The 17708-nt window shown below is 46.4% G+C and overlaps 1 protein-coding gene across 2 annotated transcripts in view; it reads left to right on the top strand.

The window, feature by feature from the left end:
* The window catches only part of LOC109419243 (zinc finger protein 395), a 263320-nt gene that overhangs the window by 58053 nt on the left and 187559 nt on the right, over positions 1-17708 (top strand). The window contains exon 2 of one of the 2 annotated variants that reach the window (XM_029867709.2): positions 13208-13252. The exons of the other annotated variant lie outside the window; for it this stretch is intronic. Within the exon in view, the coding sequence (XP_029723569.2) occupies positions 13208-13252 (45 nt within the window). The remainder of the gene's footprint in view (positions 1-13207; positions 13253-17708) is intronic. 2 annotated transcript variants of the gene reach the window in all.

Genomic DNA, 17708 nt, shown 5'->3' with positions numbered 1-17708 from the left:
CAAGGGAAATACAAATTCATCGGTACTGAGGTTCCATTGTAGACCAAGAATGTGGACCTCCGCACTCGGTTCAGCTCTCAGCGCGGGATCGAGGGATTGCAAAACAGCATCGGAGTTTGAGACGAATTTAACCAGTTTGAATCCACCGTGTTCATGTGCCGCGATTACGTTCTTCACCAAATCGATCGCTTCTTCCTCCGTATCCGTGGAATCAAAATAGTCATCGACGTAATGCTGTTTGACTATTGGGCGTACGACTCCTGGTAGACGATCTTCGAGTTCCTTAGCGTTGAAGTTCTTAATGAATTGGGCAATCGATGGAGACGATACTGCGCCGAAAATCATTGCCATCATCACGTAGACTTCGGGGGGATCTGTGCGGTTCATTCCGCGCCAAAAGAATCGCTGGGAATGCTGATCTTGCTCTCTGATACGCACCTGATGAAACATTTCCTTAATATCCGCCATGAAAGCCACCTTCTTCTGTCTTCCTCTCATTAGAACTGCTATCAATGGCGGAACGAAATCGGGTCCTTTCAGTAAAAGATCGTTCAAGGAGAAACCATGAGATTTTGCTTTTGCGTCCATCACCAAACGAAATTTGTTAGCACTCACTACACTGATATGTGGCAGATACCATGTGTTAGACGGTTCATCCAGTTCATCGGGTCTGAGCTTCCTGGCGTACCCTTTCTCAATATAAGCATTGATTTTCTCACAATACTGCTCAGCAAAATTCTGGTCTGCATCCATCTTCTTCTCCATAATGTTTAGTCGCCGGAGTGCTTGTGGCTTACTGTCTGGGAACACAAAATTGTTATAGCGGTAAATCTGTCCAACTTCGAAACGATCATTACATCGATTCAGTGTGCGATTCATAATGTCCAATGCTCGTTCATCTTCTTCGGACATTTTCGGACCTTGATCTCGGATACCAAAATCTTCAACTTTGTATAGCTCTTTTATCATTTCGTTCAGCTCTAGATCTTGATCGTTTGAACAGAGAAAAACATGGAATTGATCAGCAATATCCGTTGTGCCAGGTTCAATCGCACCGTGTATTGTCCATCCAAGATGACAACGCGTTAGTTGTAGGCCTCTTTCTGAATACTGGACTGTTTTCAGAGGAACAATAAGGCCAGCATTGTTGGATCCAATCAAAATTTTGGGAGTGGCATTCTGGATCATCAGCAACTTTTCCTCATCAAGAAGCGGATACAGGCGCTTGATCCTGTCGATGTCGAGGTTCACACGAGGAAGATTCATGTTCTTGATGGTTCGCATGTTGTCCAGTTCATACCACTTAGCCTGCTCGCTAGGTCCAGAAATTTGGAAAGACAGGATTTTTGACTCGGAATCGTTGTGCAAAATTCCGTTTGTCCAGCGGTAGGTCACAGGAGAAACTGGACCGCTCAGCTCCATCTGATCAGCAAGCTCCGAATCGATCATCGAGAGTGAAGATCCTTCATCGAATAGAGCGAAAACATCCTGAACTTTACCATGGCTACGAATTCGAACTTTACCAACACGCAGCAGAGTGGTCACATTCCTACCATTGACGTGGCAGACATCCTCAGCATCCTTGTTTCCGAACTTGCGAAATGGTTTTTTACTTTCTCTATCCGAGTGCACTAATTCATGATGATTTTTGTTGCATACTGCACACGTTCTATCAGATCGACAGTTGCGGCGCGAATGGTCTTGCTTCAAACAAATGTAACAAACGTTACACGATCTCGCAGCAGAACGGCGTTGCTCAACGGAAAGTTTGGCAAACTTATCGCACTTGACGAGGCTCAGATGATCATTGGCATTGCACAGTGGACACGTGACATTCAGAACAGGTGGCTTGGATCTGGTAAACGGCACATCTCTACGGTCATCTCTACGTTCTTTTTTATTGAGGAAGATGGGATTCAAGCTTGCCAGTTGGTTTTCCATTTCATCCTCCAACCACCGCGAAAAAACTTGAAAATCAACGATCGTGTCCTGCTTCAGCAAAAACGCTTTGTGGCGTACCCACATTTGCTTACTGAATAATGGCAGTTTCTCGACCAGGTGGGAAATCAGCTCAGGGTTCATCAGGTACATCTCAGCGTTCACATTTTTCAGCGCCACCGCGGTACCGATGACAGCGTTGTAGAACGTACGGAATGATTCGATGTTTCCTTCCTTCACGTAATCCAGATTTCGTAGTAACTCCAGTCTGTTAGCTACTACCCACTCAGTGCGGCCGAAATTGGATTTCAGCATTCTCATTATCAGGCTAACGTTCTCAGGAGCAGACAGTAAACATTCCACAGCCTTGCGTGCTTTGCCCTGTAGAGCGTTGTTCAATCTTCTGAGGTTCTCTCTATCGGTTAGATTGTATTCGTCGGTGGACATCTTAAATTCGTTTTCGAAGATTGGCCAGTCATTGATGTTTCCAGAAAACTGCGGTAAATCCTTCACGTGGCGATTTTGAAGAGCCTTGAAAGCGTGACACAGTACGTCATTCACACCCTTCTCAGGGATATCACGCTGAACAGCTTCGGTGCCCGCATGATCGATGTTTTCTGCGTTCTCCATTCCATCGTTTCGGTCAATCCAGTTTTGTACACGTTGCATGGAGCTACAGGTCGAATCTCCAGAACCGGAACGCAGCTCACTTATCTGGATAGCACGTTCGCGTTTTCGTTTGATGAACTCTGCCTTTTTCTGCTCTCTCTTGAGTTCCAAATCTTTCTGGATCTTGAGCTCTTCCAGACGTTGCTCAGCCAAAATCCTATCTTGCTCCAACGACGCACGTAACTCCTGTTCTTCTAACTCGTCGACAAGCTCCAGAGCTCTGATTTGGCTTTGTGTTTTGCTCACTGCTGACTGCCTACTTCTACGCGAACGATTACTAACACTACCAACGGACGCGGAATCTCTCACCGATTTTGACAGCGACTTATGACTACCAGATTCTACTTGTTCATTATCAACAGCCTCATTAACAGCAGGACCTATAGGTACATTTTTCGCTACGGGGGTTCTTTGCATGGTTGCTCGTTCTAGTTTCGGGATTTCACAATAATAATCGATAAGGTTTTTTGGGACTGTACCTGCGTTACACCGTCTGGGACGTCGCAGGTGATCTTCCATATAAACTGGAAGCTTGGCTTCGAAGGACCAAATGTCAGCAACAGGGGACACTTCAGGGTTCGGTCGGAATCTCGGGACGTACCTGCCGGAGAGAGGGACCAAATGTCAGCAACAGGGGACACTTCAGGGTTCGGTCGGAATCTCGGGACGTACCTGCCGGAGAGAGGGACCAAATGTCAGCAACAGGGGACACTTCAGGGTTCGGTCGGAATCTCGGGACGTACCTGCCGGAGAGAGGGACCAAATGTCAGCAACAGGGGACACTTCAGGGTTCGGTCGGAATCTCGGGACGTACCTGCCGGAGAGAGGGACCAAATGTCAGCAACAGGGGACACTTCAGGGTTCGGTCGGAATCTCGGGACGTACCTGCCGGAGAGAGGGACCAAATGTCAGCAACAGGGGACACTTTAGGGTTCGGTCGGAATCTCGGGACGTACCTGCCGGAGAGAGGGACCAAATGTCAGCAACAGGGGACACTTCAGGGTTCGGTCGGAATCTCGGGACGTACCTGCCGGAGAGAGGGACCAAATGTCAGCAACAGGGGACACTTCAGGGTTCGGTCGGAATCTCGGGACGTACCTGCCGGAGAGAGGGACCAAATGTCAGCAACAGGGGACACTTCAGGGTTCGGTCGGAATCTCGGGACGTACCTGCCGGAGAGAGGGACCAAATGTCAGCAACAGGGGACACTTCAGGGTTCGGTCGGAATCTCGGGACGTACCTGCCGGAGAGAGGGACCAAATGTCAGCAACAGGGGACACTTCAGGGTTCGGTCGGAATCTCGGGACGTACCTTCCGGGAGACCGTATCCGGTATCAGCAACTAGGGACTTCCTTCAGGGAGGCGGATCGTACCAGATGCCAGCGATCGGGGACTTCCTTCCGGGAGACGGACCGTACCGGATGCCAACAACCAGATTATGTCGCTGCAGTATTTCTCTTGCGGATTTCAGGGGTCAGGTTCAGTTCGGAATTCTTGACTTGGGAGGACTAATTTCGGGACTGTAGGTTTGAGTTTTTTCAGGTTTGGAGGTTTGAGTTTTTGGTTGAATTGCTTCTGCTTCGCTTGAAAGTTTTTGAAGTAATGACAGATTCGTTTTTTTTTTTTCTTTAATGCATAGCCACCTATGACCGTTTCATGGTCGTCATCATGACCTCGTTGCTATCGGTAACACATTTGCTAGCACATATTTTGAACTTGCAACACAATGGGATTTTATTCTGAAAACAAAACCTGAAACAGTTGACATAAATCGATATAAAGCGGAGTTTGGTGTTTCTTCAGAGTTTACTGTCTTGGAAAAAGTGTCCCACCCCTCAAAAAATGCAGTCAATGTCTGTGAAAAACGTCACCCATTCGATCAGTCATTTGACTGACGGAAGCTAAAAGTCAAGGCTATCTTGGTGGATTATCACTCGCTGAAATCCTGCTGGTTCCGGATGAAGTTGATTCATCGCCATAGTAGGCATTGAACCGCCATCGGCCGTCGCCATGAAACGCGGGTTGACATTTGACGATCCCAAACCAGCAGTAAATTGTTGCGGGCGACCTTGCGCCCAAAACTGCGCACGACTATCGACTTGGTTGGGTGCAGCAGTCGCCAGAAATCGACGAATGCCGCCGCCGCAAGAGCAAAGAGCCGCCACGAATTCCAAAAAAAAATGACAATTCGCACAATTCTAGTACTGCGTTGGCGGTGCACAAAAAGTCATGGCATTCTGCGCGTGGCAGTGCACACCGGTTGACAATAATTATTTTCAAACGCCCTCTCCCTTTGGCGCTGGCATTGCTTCAGAGCGCAGCATTACGGCAACCCGATCCGCTTGAATGCACTTCAATGTAATAAATTCACTTCGCTATTTAGGTCAATCCGAGTTCGCCGGGTCCCACTGCCGCGTAGAGCCGGCAATGTGCCGCTCCACTGGTTGTTGAATAATGTTTCGTGTGCGCTCACGACGTCCCTCAGGGCTGTGCTGCACAGGTTCGCCCCCTCGATTCCCATTTTGTGCATGCGATCTAGCTAGCCGCCGTTCCTCCGAAGTTCTTTGTTTCCTCGGCCTCGGTAACCACTCCCGGCATTCCGAACGGAGGGTCGCCCAGCTGTCAAACCGGTGCGCTGATCGATATCCACGAAATTCCCAATCGCAGCACCTAGAATATTTTGACAGATAAAGTTGCTAAACGTCAAATCGATGATGACAGCTACCGCCGCCACTTTTCCAACTGGATTAATCTGTCAGTTCGCGATAGCGAATGTCAGCCAAGCCTGTTTCGACACTTCGCACCTGGTGCAACCGCAGTACTTTTCCGCGCTGCAATCCAATTTACTTCGCGGCGGTCGTTTCGCCCCTTCCACCTTCGCCCTTCATAAAGGCACCTTCACGTTCACAGCCGCCCGCAAGCCCCGCCGGTTTCGCATGCATCGCGCTCACTCGCTCGTTCGCCCGCTCATTATTCCTCCCACAGTTACGTGATCAAGTAGGCATCTGCCGCGGCGAAACCCTTCGAGCCGCCCCAGACGCTGCGTCTCCCTTGACGGTCTATTACGGTAACAAACAGCGCACTTGCGCTCGCCCGCCTGCTCGATTTGATCTATTGTCGATTCCGCATCGTCGTTCGTATGTGCAAAATTATCGCCGCGATACGCGAAGCTCATTAAAAAGAGCGAAAAAAAACCTCCCACCGTGCGTCTCTTCTTCTGTTCCTCCATCAGCGTCAGTCGCAAGTGTGTTCGCTAACCGCAACCAATGCCACCTCACGTCACATCGTGTCCGTGGCTTGATTAAAGCTGCTCACTCGGTACCAAAACAAGTTTCCTTTCCCATTCGCCATCCATCTCCAAGTAGGCTCTGCGAGTGGCTTGGCACTCCGCTGCTGCCGAGGTTCTTCTTTTTCGTTGCGCCATTTTCTCGATATCTCGCGCGATGCACTTCTGTGTGTACTTGCAGTCAGCCAGCTGACTGCTTGCACCGCTCACTGCAGCAACGTTGCACAAGCTGTGCCGACAAGGCCTGCACAAAACCTTCGCCAAGTGCATTGGAAAAAATCAGCTGATTGAGAAATCTGTTTTCCATTCGCTCGATGCACTTCGCACCGCACTTGTTCACACAGCTCACAGGTATTTTTGCGAGCGACGCATGGTCGCCGCTGCCTCGCCGCGCCATCAAGCGCCAATGACAGATGGCAACCATGTTGCCATGCTAGTTGCCACTCTCGCGGTCGATCGGTTCGCGAGATCTCGTGACATGAATTAATGGGGACAAGGCCTTCTCCGTAGAGGTGAACGCGAAAAATCAATCACCGATTTCGTTTCAGTGTACCGACTGACGCGAACTGTCAAACGACGACGGTGACGAGGGGTGCGACACTACAAATCGCCGATTCACGTCGCGTTCATCGTCTTCGGGTTTTGTTGACAATCAAGTTGCTAAAATCTATTTTCGGTACAGTTCCGGATTCGATCGCAGCAATCGAAACTTGTTCATTTCCCATCGTTCGGCGTTACGGGTTGATTTGCATTCCAAGACGACACGCATCCGCTCTCGTTTTCGCGCCACCCGGAACGAAGTTGGCTGTCAAACTTTCGGTGCGAGGGGTCGGACACACGGGGAATGCAAATTATTCTAATCACGCTCGTTGCAGTGTTACAAGTGGCCACTGCGCGGCCACTCCTTCTCGGGCGAATGTGGAAGAGGAGCGCCGTGGCCGGCTCCTACCTTACGACGCGGCTCGAAACGTGCCGGGAAATTAAAATCAAATCAACACGGCGGCGTTGGTTTCCGTTCGACACACGAATGTTGCGTTCGGCGTGCGCGTTTTAATCGGAAAAGGGCGTGACACCTTCGCGAATGCGGGACTACCGGAAAGTAACGGGACACGATGCAAGCCAGGTTCGAGTTGAAGCTCTGCCGACCGGAATGGTTAACCCCATTTCGAACGTTGTTTTCATTAGTCGGTGCGATTTGAGGACTCCTCGCTGGGACAACTGTCAAAACTTGGATGTCAATCCAGCATTTTACGAGCGCTATAATGGCTGCTCAAATCTAGCTCACTTTCTGGCAGGGATCTGCCGATTTGATGTTTGGCTTGTGTCATTTGACAGCTTATCGATAAGATCGATCAACAATCTTATCGATCAGCTGTTAAACGACTCAAGCCAAATGTCAAATCGGCAGATCCCTACCAGAAATTGAGCAAGATACTAGCAGCCATTAGCGACACGTGCTGGGTAGATCTTTATCCAGAACGGCCTAAATAAGGTGATTTTTAGCTGTTTGACAGAGACAACACCTCGTTCCTATGGGGGTCCCAAGTAACCAAAAGTTCAGATAAAAGGGTACTTTATAAGCTAAGCAGCTTGTTCGAGGTTGCTCATTAGCCTTCTAAGCAGCTTCATTTTTAAGTAATTTTGGAACTTGAAGGTTCACATAAGCGCGCTGGATAGCCTTCTAAGCAGCTTCTGACAGAACTTTGACAAAATTCCTGCAGAAACAAAAATGTGTTTTTTCAGAATCACAACCCTGCTGGTGCGTTTGTGATTCACGTCTGGAAATTGCTTCTGATAATTCTATTTTCCCACATGTCGTTGTTATGTAGATTTGAACTGGATCCTCCTTCGTGATAGCCTGCCGACTTACCGCTGCGCTGCTGAAGACACTTGACAAAGTCCAGCTAACTTCACTACTGTACAAATGTGCAAAACTAGCTGCCGACAGGAAATCGATTCAAATCAGACTTTACCTGCTGTCCACTCAATCGCAGCTGTAGTACTGTGGTAGAGCGTGGGGTTCTCACGCAGCAACTATCAGTTCGAATCCGATGGGTGGCAATTTTTTTTGCTCAAGCTAGTATTCATTGATTTGATAAATTCATATTTGTCTTTCAGTCGTGTATGCTTAAACAGTTGTTTTCTGTAAAAGAAATAAATTTAATATTCTTTGAAACACAATGCTACTGAACTGAATTTCTATGAACTTGAAAGTTCCGACAAAGTTCCGAGTAGCATCTTAAGCAGCTTTAAAGTTCCGCGAAGTTCAGATAAAGTTCCGAATGGAACTTTCTGGCTGCTTAAGAGGCTAACAATGAGCCTTGCTGAAACTTGTGACCGAAGTTCCAGCAAGGCTCATCGTTAGCCTCTTAAGCAGCCAGAAAGTTCCATTTGGAACTTTATCTGAACTTCGCGGAACTTGAAAGTGCATTTTGTCATGGGAAGCGGAACTTTTGGTTACTTGGGGTGACAGTTGTGTACATGCAATATCTGTCATGCAGCTGTCATTGCAAAAAAAATCCATAAGCGCTAATTGCCATCAAAATTTTGCCCATTTTCTGATAGAGATCGAACGATCTGACGTCCCCCGTCTGACGTGCCATTTGACAGCTAATCGATTAGATCGGTGTATAATCTTATCGATTAACTGCTTAATCAACTGACAAACGACACAAGCCAGACGTCAGATCGTTCGATGCTTACCGTATGGAGAGCAAAATTCTGGTGGCCATTAGCGCTCGTAAAATGCTGGATTGAGAAAGCAAAGAACACCTGGGTTGTGTTTCCAGACAGTTAAACGATAAGGCCGATCTTCATGAACTAATGGCCGCAAAAATCAAGACATACTTCTGATAGGCAGCGAAAATCCAACGCCTTGATTGTGTTGCCAGACAGTTAAACGTTAAGATCGATCATCAAGCACCGAAGGTCGTCAAAATTGAGTCTAATTTCTGATAGGCGACGAAAATTCGACGCCTGGATTGTGCTGACAGACAGTTAAACGATAAGATCGATCTTCATGAACTAATGGCCGCGAAAATCAATACTTATTTCTGATAGGCGGCGAAAATCCAACGCCTGGATTGTGTTGACAGACAGTTAAACGATAAGCTCGATTTTCATGAACTGATGGTCGCAAAAATCAAGACTTATTTATAGTAGACTGCGAAAACCCAACGCCTGGATTGTGTTGCCAGACAGTTAAACGATCAAATCGATCATCATGAACTGCAGGCTGCCAAAATCAATACTTATTTCTGATAAGCGATGGAAATCCAACACCTAAGATTGTGCTGCCAGACAGATAACCGATCAAATCGATCATCATGCACTGATGTCCGCCAAAATCAAGACTTATTTCTGATAGGCGGCGAAAATCCAACAACTGTATTGTGTTGTCAAATAGGTAAACAATCAAATCAATCTTCATAAACTGAAGGCTGCCAAAATCAAGACTTATTTCTAATAAACGGTGAAAATCCAACGCCTGGGATTGTGTTGCCGCACAGGTAAACGATAAGATCGAGTCCCATGAGCTGTTGGCCGCCAAAATCTAGACTTATTTCTGATCGACAGCAAAAACCCATCGCCTAGAAAGTTTTGCTTGACTGTTAAACGTTAAGATCGATCATCGTGAACAGATGTCCGATAAAATCAAGACTTATTTCTGATAAGCGTCTGAAATCCAACGCCTGGATTGTGTGGCCAGACAGTTAAACGTTAAGATCGATCATCAAGCACCGAAGGTCGTCCAAATTAAGTCTAATTTCTGATAGGCGACGAAACTCCAACGCCTGTATTGTGTTGACAGACAGTTAAACAATAAGATCGATCTTCATTCACTAATGGCCGCGCAAATCAAGATTTATTTCTGATAAGCAGTGAAAAGCCAACGCCTTGATTATGTTTCCAGACAGTTAAACGATAAGATCGATCATCAAGCACCGATGGCCGCCAAAATCAAGTCTTACTTCTGATAGGCGGCGAAAACCCAACGCCTGGATTGAGTTGCCAGACAGTTAAACGATAAGATCGATCTTCATGAACTAATGGGCCGTGAAAATCAAGACTTACTTCTGATAGGCAGCGAAAATCCAACGCCTTGATTGTGTTGCCAAACAGTTTAACGTTAAGATCGATCATCACGCACACGCACTGATAACAGCCAAAATGAAAACCAATTTCAGACAGGCGGCGAAAATCCAACCACCGACGAACCGACGTGACAGTGGCGATCCAAAACTGTCCCACCCACCTAATTTAACGGTCGACCAGCGAAGCGAGCGATCGCTTCTGTCAAATCAGCACAGACGCGAACCGTTTCCTATATGAACACACGGGGGTTTGGTGTCGAGCTATCAAATCATCGCGAGCCGTTATAGAGGTGGCGATAGTGTTCGGCTATTTTTCATCATGGCGTCGCGGACAACAAATTTGAATTTATTTGTTCTAGCTGTCACGTCGGTTCGTCGGTGATCCAACGCCTGGATTGTGTTGCCAGACAATTAAACGATAAAATCGATCATCAAGCACCCATGGCCACCAAAATCAAGTCTAATTTCTGATAGGCGGCGAAAATCCAACGCCTGGATTGTGTTGACAGACAGTTAAACGATAAGATCGATCTTTATGACCTGATGGTCACAAAAATCAAGACTTATTTATAGTATGCTGCGAAAATCCAACGCCTGGATTGTGTTGCCAGACAGTTAAACGATCAAATCGATCATCACGAACTGCAGGCTGCCAAAATCAAGACTTATTTCTGATAAACGGTGAAAATCCAATGCCTGGGATTGTATTGTCAGACAGGTAAACGATGAGATCGATTCCCATGAGCTGTTGGCTGCCAAAATCTAAACTTATTTATGATTGACAGCAAAAATCCATCGCCTAGAATGTGTTGCCTGACTGTTAAACGTTAGGATCGATCATCGTTAACAGATGTCCGATAAAATCAAGACTTATTGCTGATAAGCGTCAGAAATCCAACGCCTGGATTGTGTGGCCAGACAGTTAAACGATAAAAACGACCATCAAACTTAACGATCAACTGTCACACTAAAAAAAACAATACAAACCTGCTGCTTGGCCCTTGGCTTGGCCTGCTGTCAATTTGTTGCAAATCTTTTACTATCGTATTGTTCCACTTGTCTCAAAAACCACTCGCGCGGTCATCGTAAAAGTTGCATTGCACGCACGCGATTGCATGCATCGCGCGCAGCACAATTACGCAAAAAATCATAAATTTAACAATTCCCACTAACAAGCAGACGGTTTCGACGTTGATTTCGAAGAAAAAAAAATGAACACGAAATTCCACGAAAAAACAAAACAAACCTATCGCACCTTGCATTTGCGGTTGAGCGGATCACGCATCGCCGCACCGTCTCGCTTCTCGTCACGACAAAGCAAGCGTGGCGATTTTTGTTTTCCAAAAGCCAGCTGATTTTTGCGCAGTCATCGCCGCGTAGCACGGCATAGCTTACTCACAACTTCTTGGAAGCGCTCTTGCCGCTCTCCTCCATCGAAAGTGAAAATTGGCGAAAAATTTACGCCGCGCTCGTCGCTGATGAGACTGTGTGGTGCGATTTCCAACGCGCCCAATCTCTGCGCAATCGAAGCAGGCCACTTTCGATTTCGTCGTGTCGGTTCGGTGCGGTGGTAATCCTCTTCGAGAAGACGCGAAAAAAAGTGGATTTCGCGGTTGAGTGAACTTATGAAAGCTTTAAAACGATTCAACACCAAAACGATAAATTTTGATTTAAAAACGATCAAATGATTAACCTTGTTCCCAGCGAGCGACATGAGCTGATGCGCTTTGACGTTCCAATCAAATCAATCGAATGCAATGACCTTGATCGCGCACATTGATCGTTATTCGACCATTGCCGTCGTTGCTTCCAATCTTCCCGAAATGGCAAACGATCATATTTTATCGTTTCGACGGCTGCTGACGGTCATCGTCAAAGTGTTTGCGTGTCGCTTCAACCCTCGGAGCAAGCGTCAAAACAACCGCGCAGTTTTGTAACCTCACTTTCGGACAAGTGAAAGCCCCGCATAAAAGCCGTGATCTAGACATGGATTCGGTCGCGTCGCAGCCACGCTGTGCGCCTTTGTCGTGTTCCGAAATGAGGTTATCTAAACTTGATTGACTTGAATCTGGTCGTAGTATGAAGTCGTCGCGAGCGTCTTACCGAGTGAAGCGATCACTTTCGTGACATAGTTTTCAGCGGCTTTTCACGCGCAATTCGACCGTTGTTCGGCGCACAAACAATTATGACAGATCGCGTGACGTAATCGCTCTGCTGTTGTCATTTTCCCACCATTCCGGATAGTGTTTATCGACGAATTATTGAGTCGTCCGTCGTCAGTGAATCTCTTCTCTTTGTCGCCCGAGTAGGCGACGTCCGAGGGGTGGGTCACTAGCGCATTTTCGATTCCGTTGTTTTGGTAGTGGCCCACCCCTCAGCAACGTCACTGCGAAGCAACTATTCGACGGGAATCGCCGCACGGCCTACCTTGATGCGCCGATTAATTGCCCTGGTCTTTTCCGGCATGCATGAACTTGTTTTTTTTTGTTTCGGGATAAACATCGCCGGAAAATCCTCAAGTGGCTCAATGAAAGAGAGAGAGAGGATGATGAGCCGGCTTGGCAAAGGCACTTGAACCGGCAAAATTATAGGGCCCTGCAGTGCCGGCATCCTTCGACCTGTACCGACGTTCCAGGCAGGCTGGTCCGTGAGGAGGATGAGTAACATTTTATCTCGCCGGTGACTCATTACTTTCCGGTTGAACATATGAATGGAAATTGTTGTGATGGAACGAGAGTACAAGGGACGAGGGAAGAAATGTGAAGCAGGGGACGGGATACCGTCTGTACTGTCTACTCTGCGATGATTGTTCTTATCAGCAACGCTGGAGATGGAGATTTTGAGATGAAAAATGATGAGCTCATCTCGCTTTTTTCGTTGCTACTTTGAGCTGTCAAAATGCACTCTTATTCTGTACAACTCGGTTTTTGAAGCGCAAATGGCGGCCACAATTATGATTTCTGACTGGTCTACCCTCCTGTTATTGTGTCGTTTGACAGTTTATCGATATTCAATCTTATCGATTAACTGTCAAACGTCACGTCAAATCGTTTAAATTGTATCTGAAACTGCGACGGCCATTAGCTGAATAAATCGAGAATAAATCCACATTCCAAACACGGAACTGTCATTTTACTGTCATTTCCACAGAAAAAGAAAACAACTGCCAAATTACCTAAAATCTAATGCTTTTCCTTTTTTTTTCTTCCATCTGTTTCAGGTATGCAAACATCCTACTAACGATGATCAGCCTCTTCCCGCTAACGTAAGTCAATTGGTTAATACTCAACTGTCAAAATTCGATGTTTAAATGTCAACACTGTTTCTCTTTGATGGCCGCTGCATGTTTTTATCTTTCGTTGGCTTTCGTTTTTCCCCCGACTATCAATCAGTCTGTCCGACAATCGCGATCCATTAACAGCTTCCCCAAAACGTAGTAATCTTCTTATCGATAAGAGAAGGGGTACGACACTCGAAAAATCTATTCATTTCGGGAAAATTGGTAACGCATTCATCCCCTGTCTCGCATGACATTACTCATAAAACAGTGCGGAAGAATGTTGCAACTTGTCAACTTCGGCATCGGGTTTGAAAGCCACACCTCCCGAACAAAAAACACGTTCAAACGCGTTCTGAATGGAGGAGTAGCTTTCTGCAACAACAACAAAAATGGAAGAGTAACTGAAAAGGGGGACCTGTCACCGTCGCGTTCTCGGCCCTTCATACATTATGAATGCGGTTGCCAGCCAGCCAGAGCCAGTCTGGCCGGCCGAGCCGGCACTTGAGACACTTGTTTTCAGTCGGTTCCGATGTAAGGAAACGGAGTAGGCTGCGGAACGAACCGGACGACGGACCCAGGAGTTGTTTAATCAGCGCAGCCTACTTCTCGTTCCACAGTGTTTTGTTGTCAACTTGTTTTGTTTGTCGTCGTCGGATTTTCTTTTTTTCCGACTGATGGGGTTGAACAATAGAGGTCGCGTCGGAGTCGCAACAAGCCGGCTTCTTTTCTTTCAAATATGGCCGAATTCTTTCGGAGTTTTTTTTTGCCATGGTGGGGTGCAGGGTGAAGGAGGATTTTGAAGCCAGACAGGGGTGGCTCAGCTGACGGGGTTGAGCAAATATGCGTTTCTGTTTGAAGCCATGACAAAGTTTAGCGCTATTCAATATGCACACTTAGAAAAAATCACCGACTTCGGTAATATTTCACCGAAATCTCAACCGTTGAGTTTTGTTTACCGGAAAAATTCGGTAAAGCTGGACACATTTACCGAACTTCGTTCGAGTTTGACAGATAAACGATAACATTTTACCGAAATTTTGTAATTTTTTACAGAATTTCGGTTAAAATCCATTACCGAACGCTCAGAAGTTGAGATTTCGATAAAAATTACCGAACGTGATTAGCTGTGTGTAACTAGCTCTTGGCCGTCAAAAGTCAAATTGACCTTCCCAACCAGAAAACGAGCATGATTTGCACTACTAATAGCCGCCATAATAGACCATTGCTCGAATTTACTAACTTGACGTTTTGCAATGGTCCATTGTGCCCACTTTCTGGTACACAGTTAGAAAAAATCACCGACTTCGGTAATGTTTTACCGAAATCGCAACCGTTCAGTTTGTTTTACAGGAAAAAATCGGTAAAGGTAGCAACTTTTACCGAAGTTCGTTAGAGTTCGACAGATAAACGATAATATTTTACTGACATTTGTTAATTTTTCACAGAATTTCTTTAAAAATCCATTACCGAACGCTCAGCGGTTGAAATTTCGGTATAAATTACCAAACGCGATTAGCTGTGTAGTGATCAGACGATCTGACATTTGATCTGACATTAATCCGATTAGGTAGATGATCGATCACATCGATAAACTGCCAAACGATATAATCAAAACGTCAGATCATTCAATCCCTGTCAGAAAATAAACCAGACAGACGCTGCCATGCATGGAGAAACTCTTATCCAGCATTTTACAGGCGCTAATGACGGCCAGAGTCCTACTCACTTTCAATTAGGGATCTGCCGATTTGACGTTAGGCTTGTGTCGTTTGACAGCTGATCGATAAGATCGATCATCAATTTTATCGATCAGCTGTCAAACGACACACGTCAATCGTGAAATCGACAGATCCCTTTCAGAAAGTGAGCAAGATTCTGGCGGCCATTGGCACTCGTAAAAAACTGGATATGGTTACTCTGGACATCAAAAATTCATTATCTCTAGTATCTTCAGGGGGAGCGACACTAGTTTTGCCAAGCCGAAAAACCCCGAAAAAAAACCGGTAATACCCGCAAAACTTTTGCGGGTTATAGCGACTTATTTCAGCTTTTTTTATCTTGGCAAAACTAGTGTCGCTCCCCCTCAGTATCTTTTAGAATTAAAGCTATTTGCCATCATGATCGAACTCGATGTCAGTCAGGAATCAAACAGTTTGGCGTCTTACTTGTATCGTTTGACCAGGGGCGCGACACTAGATTTGCCAAGCCAAAATCCCGAAAAAAAAGTCGAAAAAATACGAAAACTTCGGTAAAACCCGCTGTAGTTTTGCCGGTTTTGTGGTTTTCTTCGTCTTTTTACGGTTACCACCACCGTTTGACAGTTAATCGATAGGATCGATCCTCTATCTAATCGATTAACTGTCCAACGACACGAGTGCCAAACCGTTCAATTCAAACCAGAAATTGGTTCAGCTGCGTTCACAAAAATGCCGGATGAAGTCGCTTTACGGGAAATTTCGTCGCTGTAAATCGATCGCACTCGATTAGCTGTCATTTTCCGATGGGAACGTCACCTCGCGTCACGAACGCATTGCGAGCGAATGAGTGACGCAAACAACGCATAGAGCGCACAGTTTTCGCGTGATGATGATGATTCACCAGCACCACCATAATTGGTTTCGGAAATTGGAGGATTGGGGAATTTCTTCATCGTGATTCATGCGCAGCAAATGTTGACGTTTGCGCGCGGCCCTCGCTTTGACTCGATGGCGCGGAGGTCACCGCGCAACGCGCGCGGCAGCGCCTACTCGGATGCTACGACGCGCGCGCATGCGTCAAAGCGGCGACTTTTTGTCGCTTCCCTGATGCACAGTAGCGCGGTAGCGGCAACGGCAGGTTGTAAGGCGAACATAACACAACAGTCATTCTATGCTGAAAACGGAATGAAGGTTTGTTTAATTGATGGAAAATACCTTGTTACCGGCTCGGCGGTTCGTCATCGTCGACTACGCCGGGGATCATCTACGCGGTCAAGTGGGCGGTGTTGATCGTCGTCCGGAGTTTGCGTCATTCATGAGTTGTTTTTTTTTTTTTTGATCGTTTGTGTTTTTCACGTCTTCTGGGCTACCCGGTTCTAATTCAGTGCCTTGAGAGTCGGCTTCCTGATTCACTACAGATTCCTAGAAATCCCCGGAAGAATCTATAATGGAATTGGAATCCCTTCCTGAAAGAATTTCTATAGGAATTCCTGGAGGAATCCCTTTGGAAGTTCCTCAGGGAATCCCTCTGGGAGTTCCTGAAGGAATCCCTCTGAGAGTTCCTGAATGAATCTCTCTGGGAGTTCCTGAAGGAATCCCTCTGGGAATTCCTGGAGGAATCCCTTTGAGAATACCTGAAGGAATCCTTCTGGGAATTCCTGAAGGAATCCCTCTGGGAATTCCTGAAGATAAACCCTCTGGGAATTCCTGAAGAAAACCCTCTGGGAATTCCTGAAGAAAACCCTCTGAAAATTACTGAAGAAAACCCTCTGGGAATTCCTGAAGGAATCCCTCTCGGAATTTCTGAAGGAATCCCTCTGGGAATTCCTGAAGGAATCCCTCTGGGAATTCCTGAAGGAATCCCTCTGGGAATTTCTGAAGGAATCCCTCTGGGAATTTCTGAAGGAATCCCTCTGGGAATTTCTGAAGGAATCCCTCTGGGAATTTCTGAAGGAATCCCTCTGGGAATTCCTGAAGGAATCTCGTTGGGAATTCCTGAAGGAATCCCTTTGGGAATTCCTGAAGGAATCCCTTTGGGAATTCCTGAAGGAATCCCTTTGGGAATTCCTGAAGGAATCCCTATGGGAATTCCTGAAGAAATCCCTTTGGGAATTCCTGAAGGAATCCCTTTGGGAATTCCTGAAGGAATCCCTTTGGGAATTCCTGAAGGAATCCCTTTGGGAATTCCTGAAGGAATCCCTTTGGGAATTCCTTAAGGAATCCCTTTGGGAATTCCTGAAGGAATCCCTTTGGGAATTCCTGAAGGAATCCCTTTGGGAATTCCTGAAGGAATCCCTTTGGGAATTCCTGAAGGAATCCCTTTGGGAATTCCTGAAGGAATCCCTTTGGGAATTCCTGAAGGAATCCCTTTGGGAATTCCTGAAGGAATCCCTTTGGGAATTCCTGAAGGAATCCCTTTGGGAATTCCTGAAGGAATCCCTTTGGGAATTCCTGAAGGAATCCCTTTGGGAATTCCTGAAGGAATCCCTTTGGGAATTCCTTTGGGAATTCCTGAAGGAATCCCTTTGGGAATTCCTGAAGGAATCCCTTTGGGAATTCCTGAAGGAATCCCTTTGGGAATTCCTGAAGAAATCCCTTTGGGAATTCCTGAAGGAATCCCTTTGGGAATTCCTGAAGGAATCCCTTTGGGAATTCCTGAAGGAATCCCTTTGGGAATTCCTGAAGGAATCCCTTTGGGAATTCCTGAAGGAATCCCTTTGGGAATTCCTGAAGGAATCCCTTTG

The sequence above is a fragment of the Aedes albopictus genome, chromosome 3, assembly GCF_035046485.1.
Source record: "Aedes albopictus strain Foshan chromosome 3, AalbF5, whole genome shotgun sequence".
NCBI lineage: Eukaryota > Metazoa > Arthropoda > Insecta > Diptera > Culicidae > Aedes > Aedes albopictus.
The sequence above is the reverse complement of the archived record's forward strand: the minus strand, read 5'-3'. Positions and strand labels throughout refer to the sequence as shown.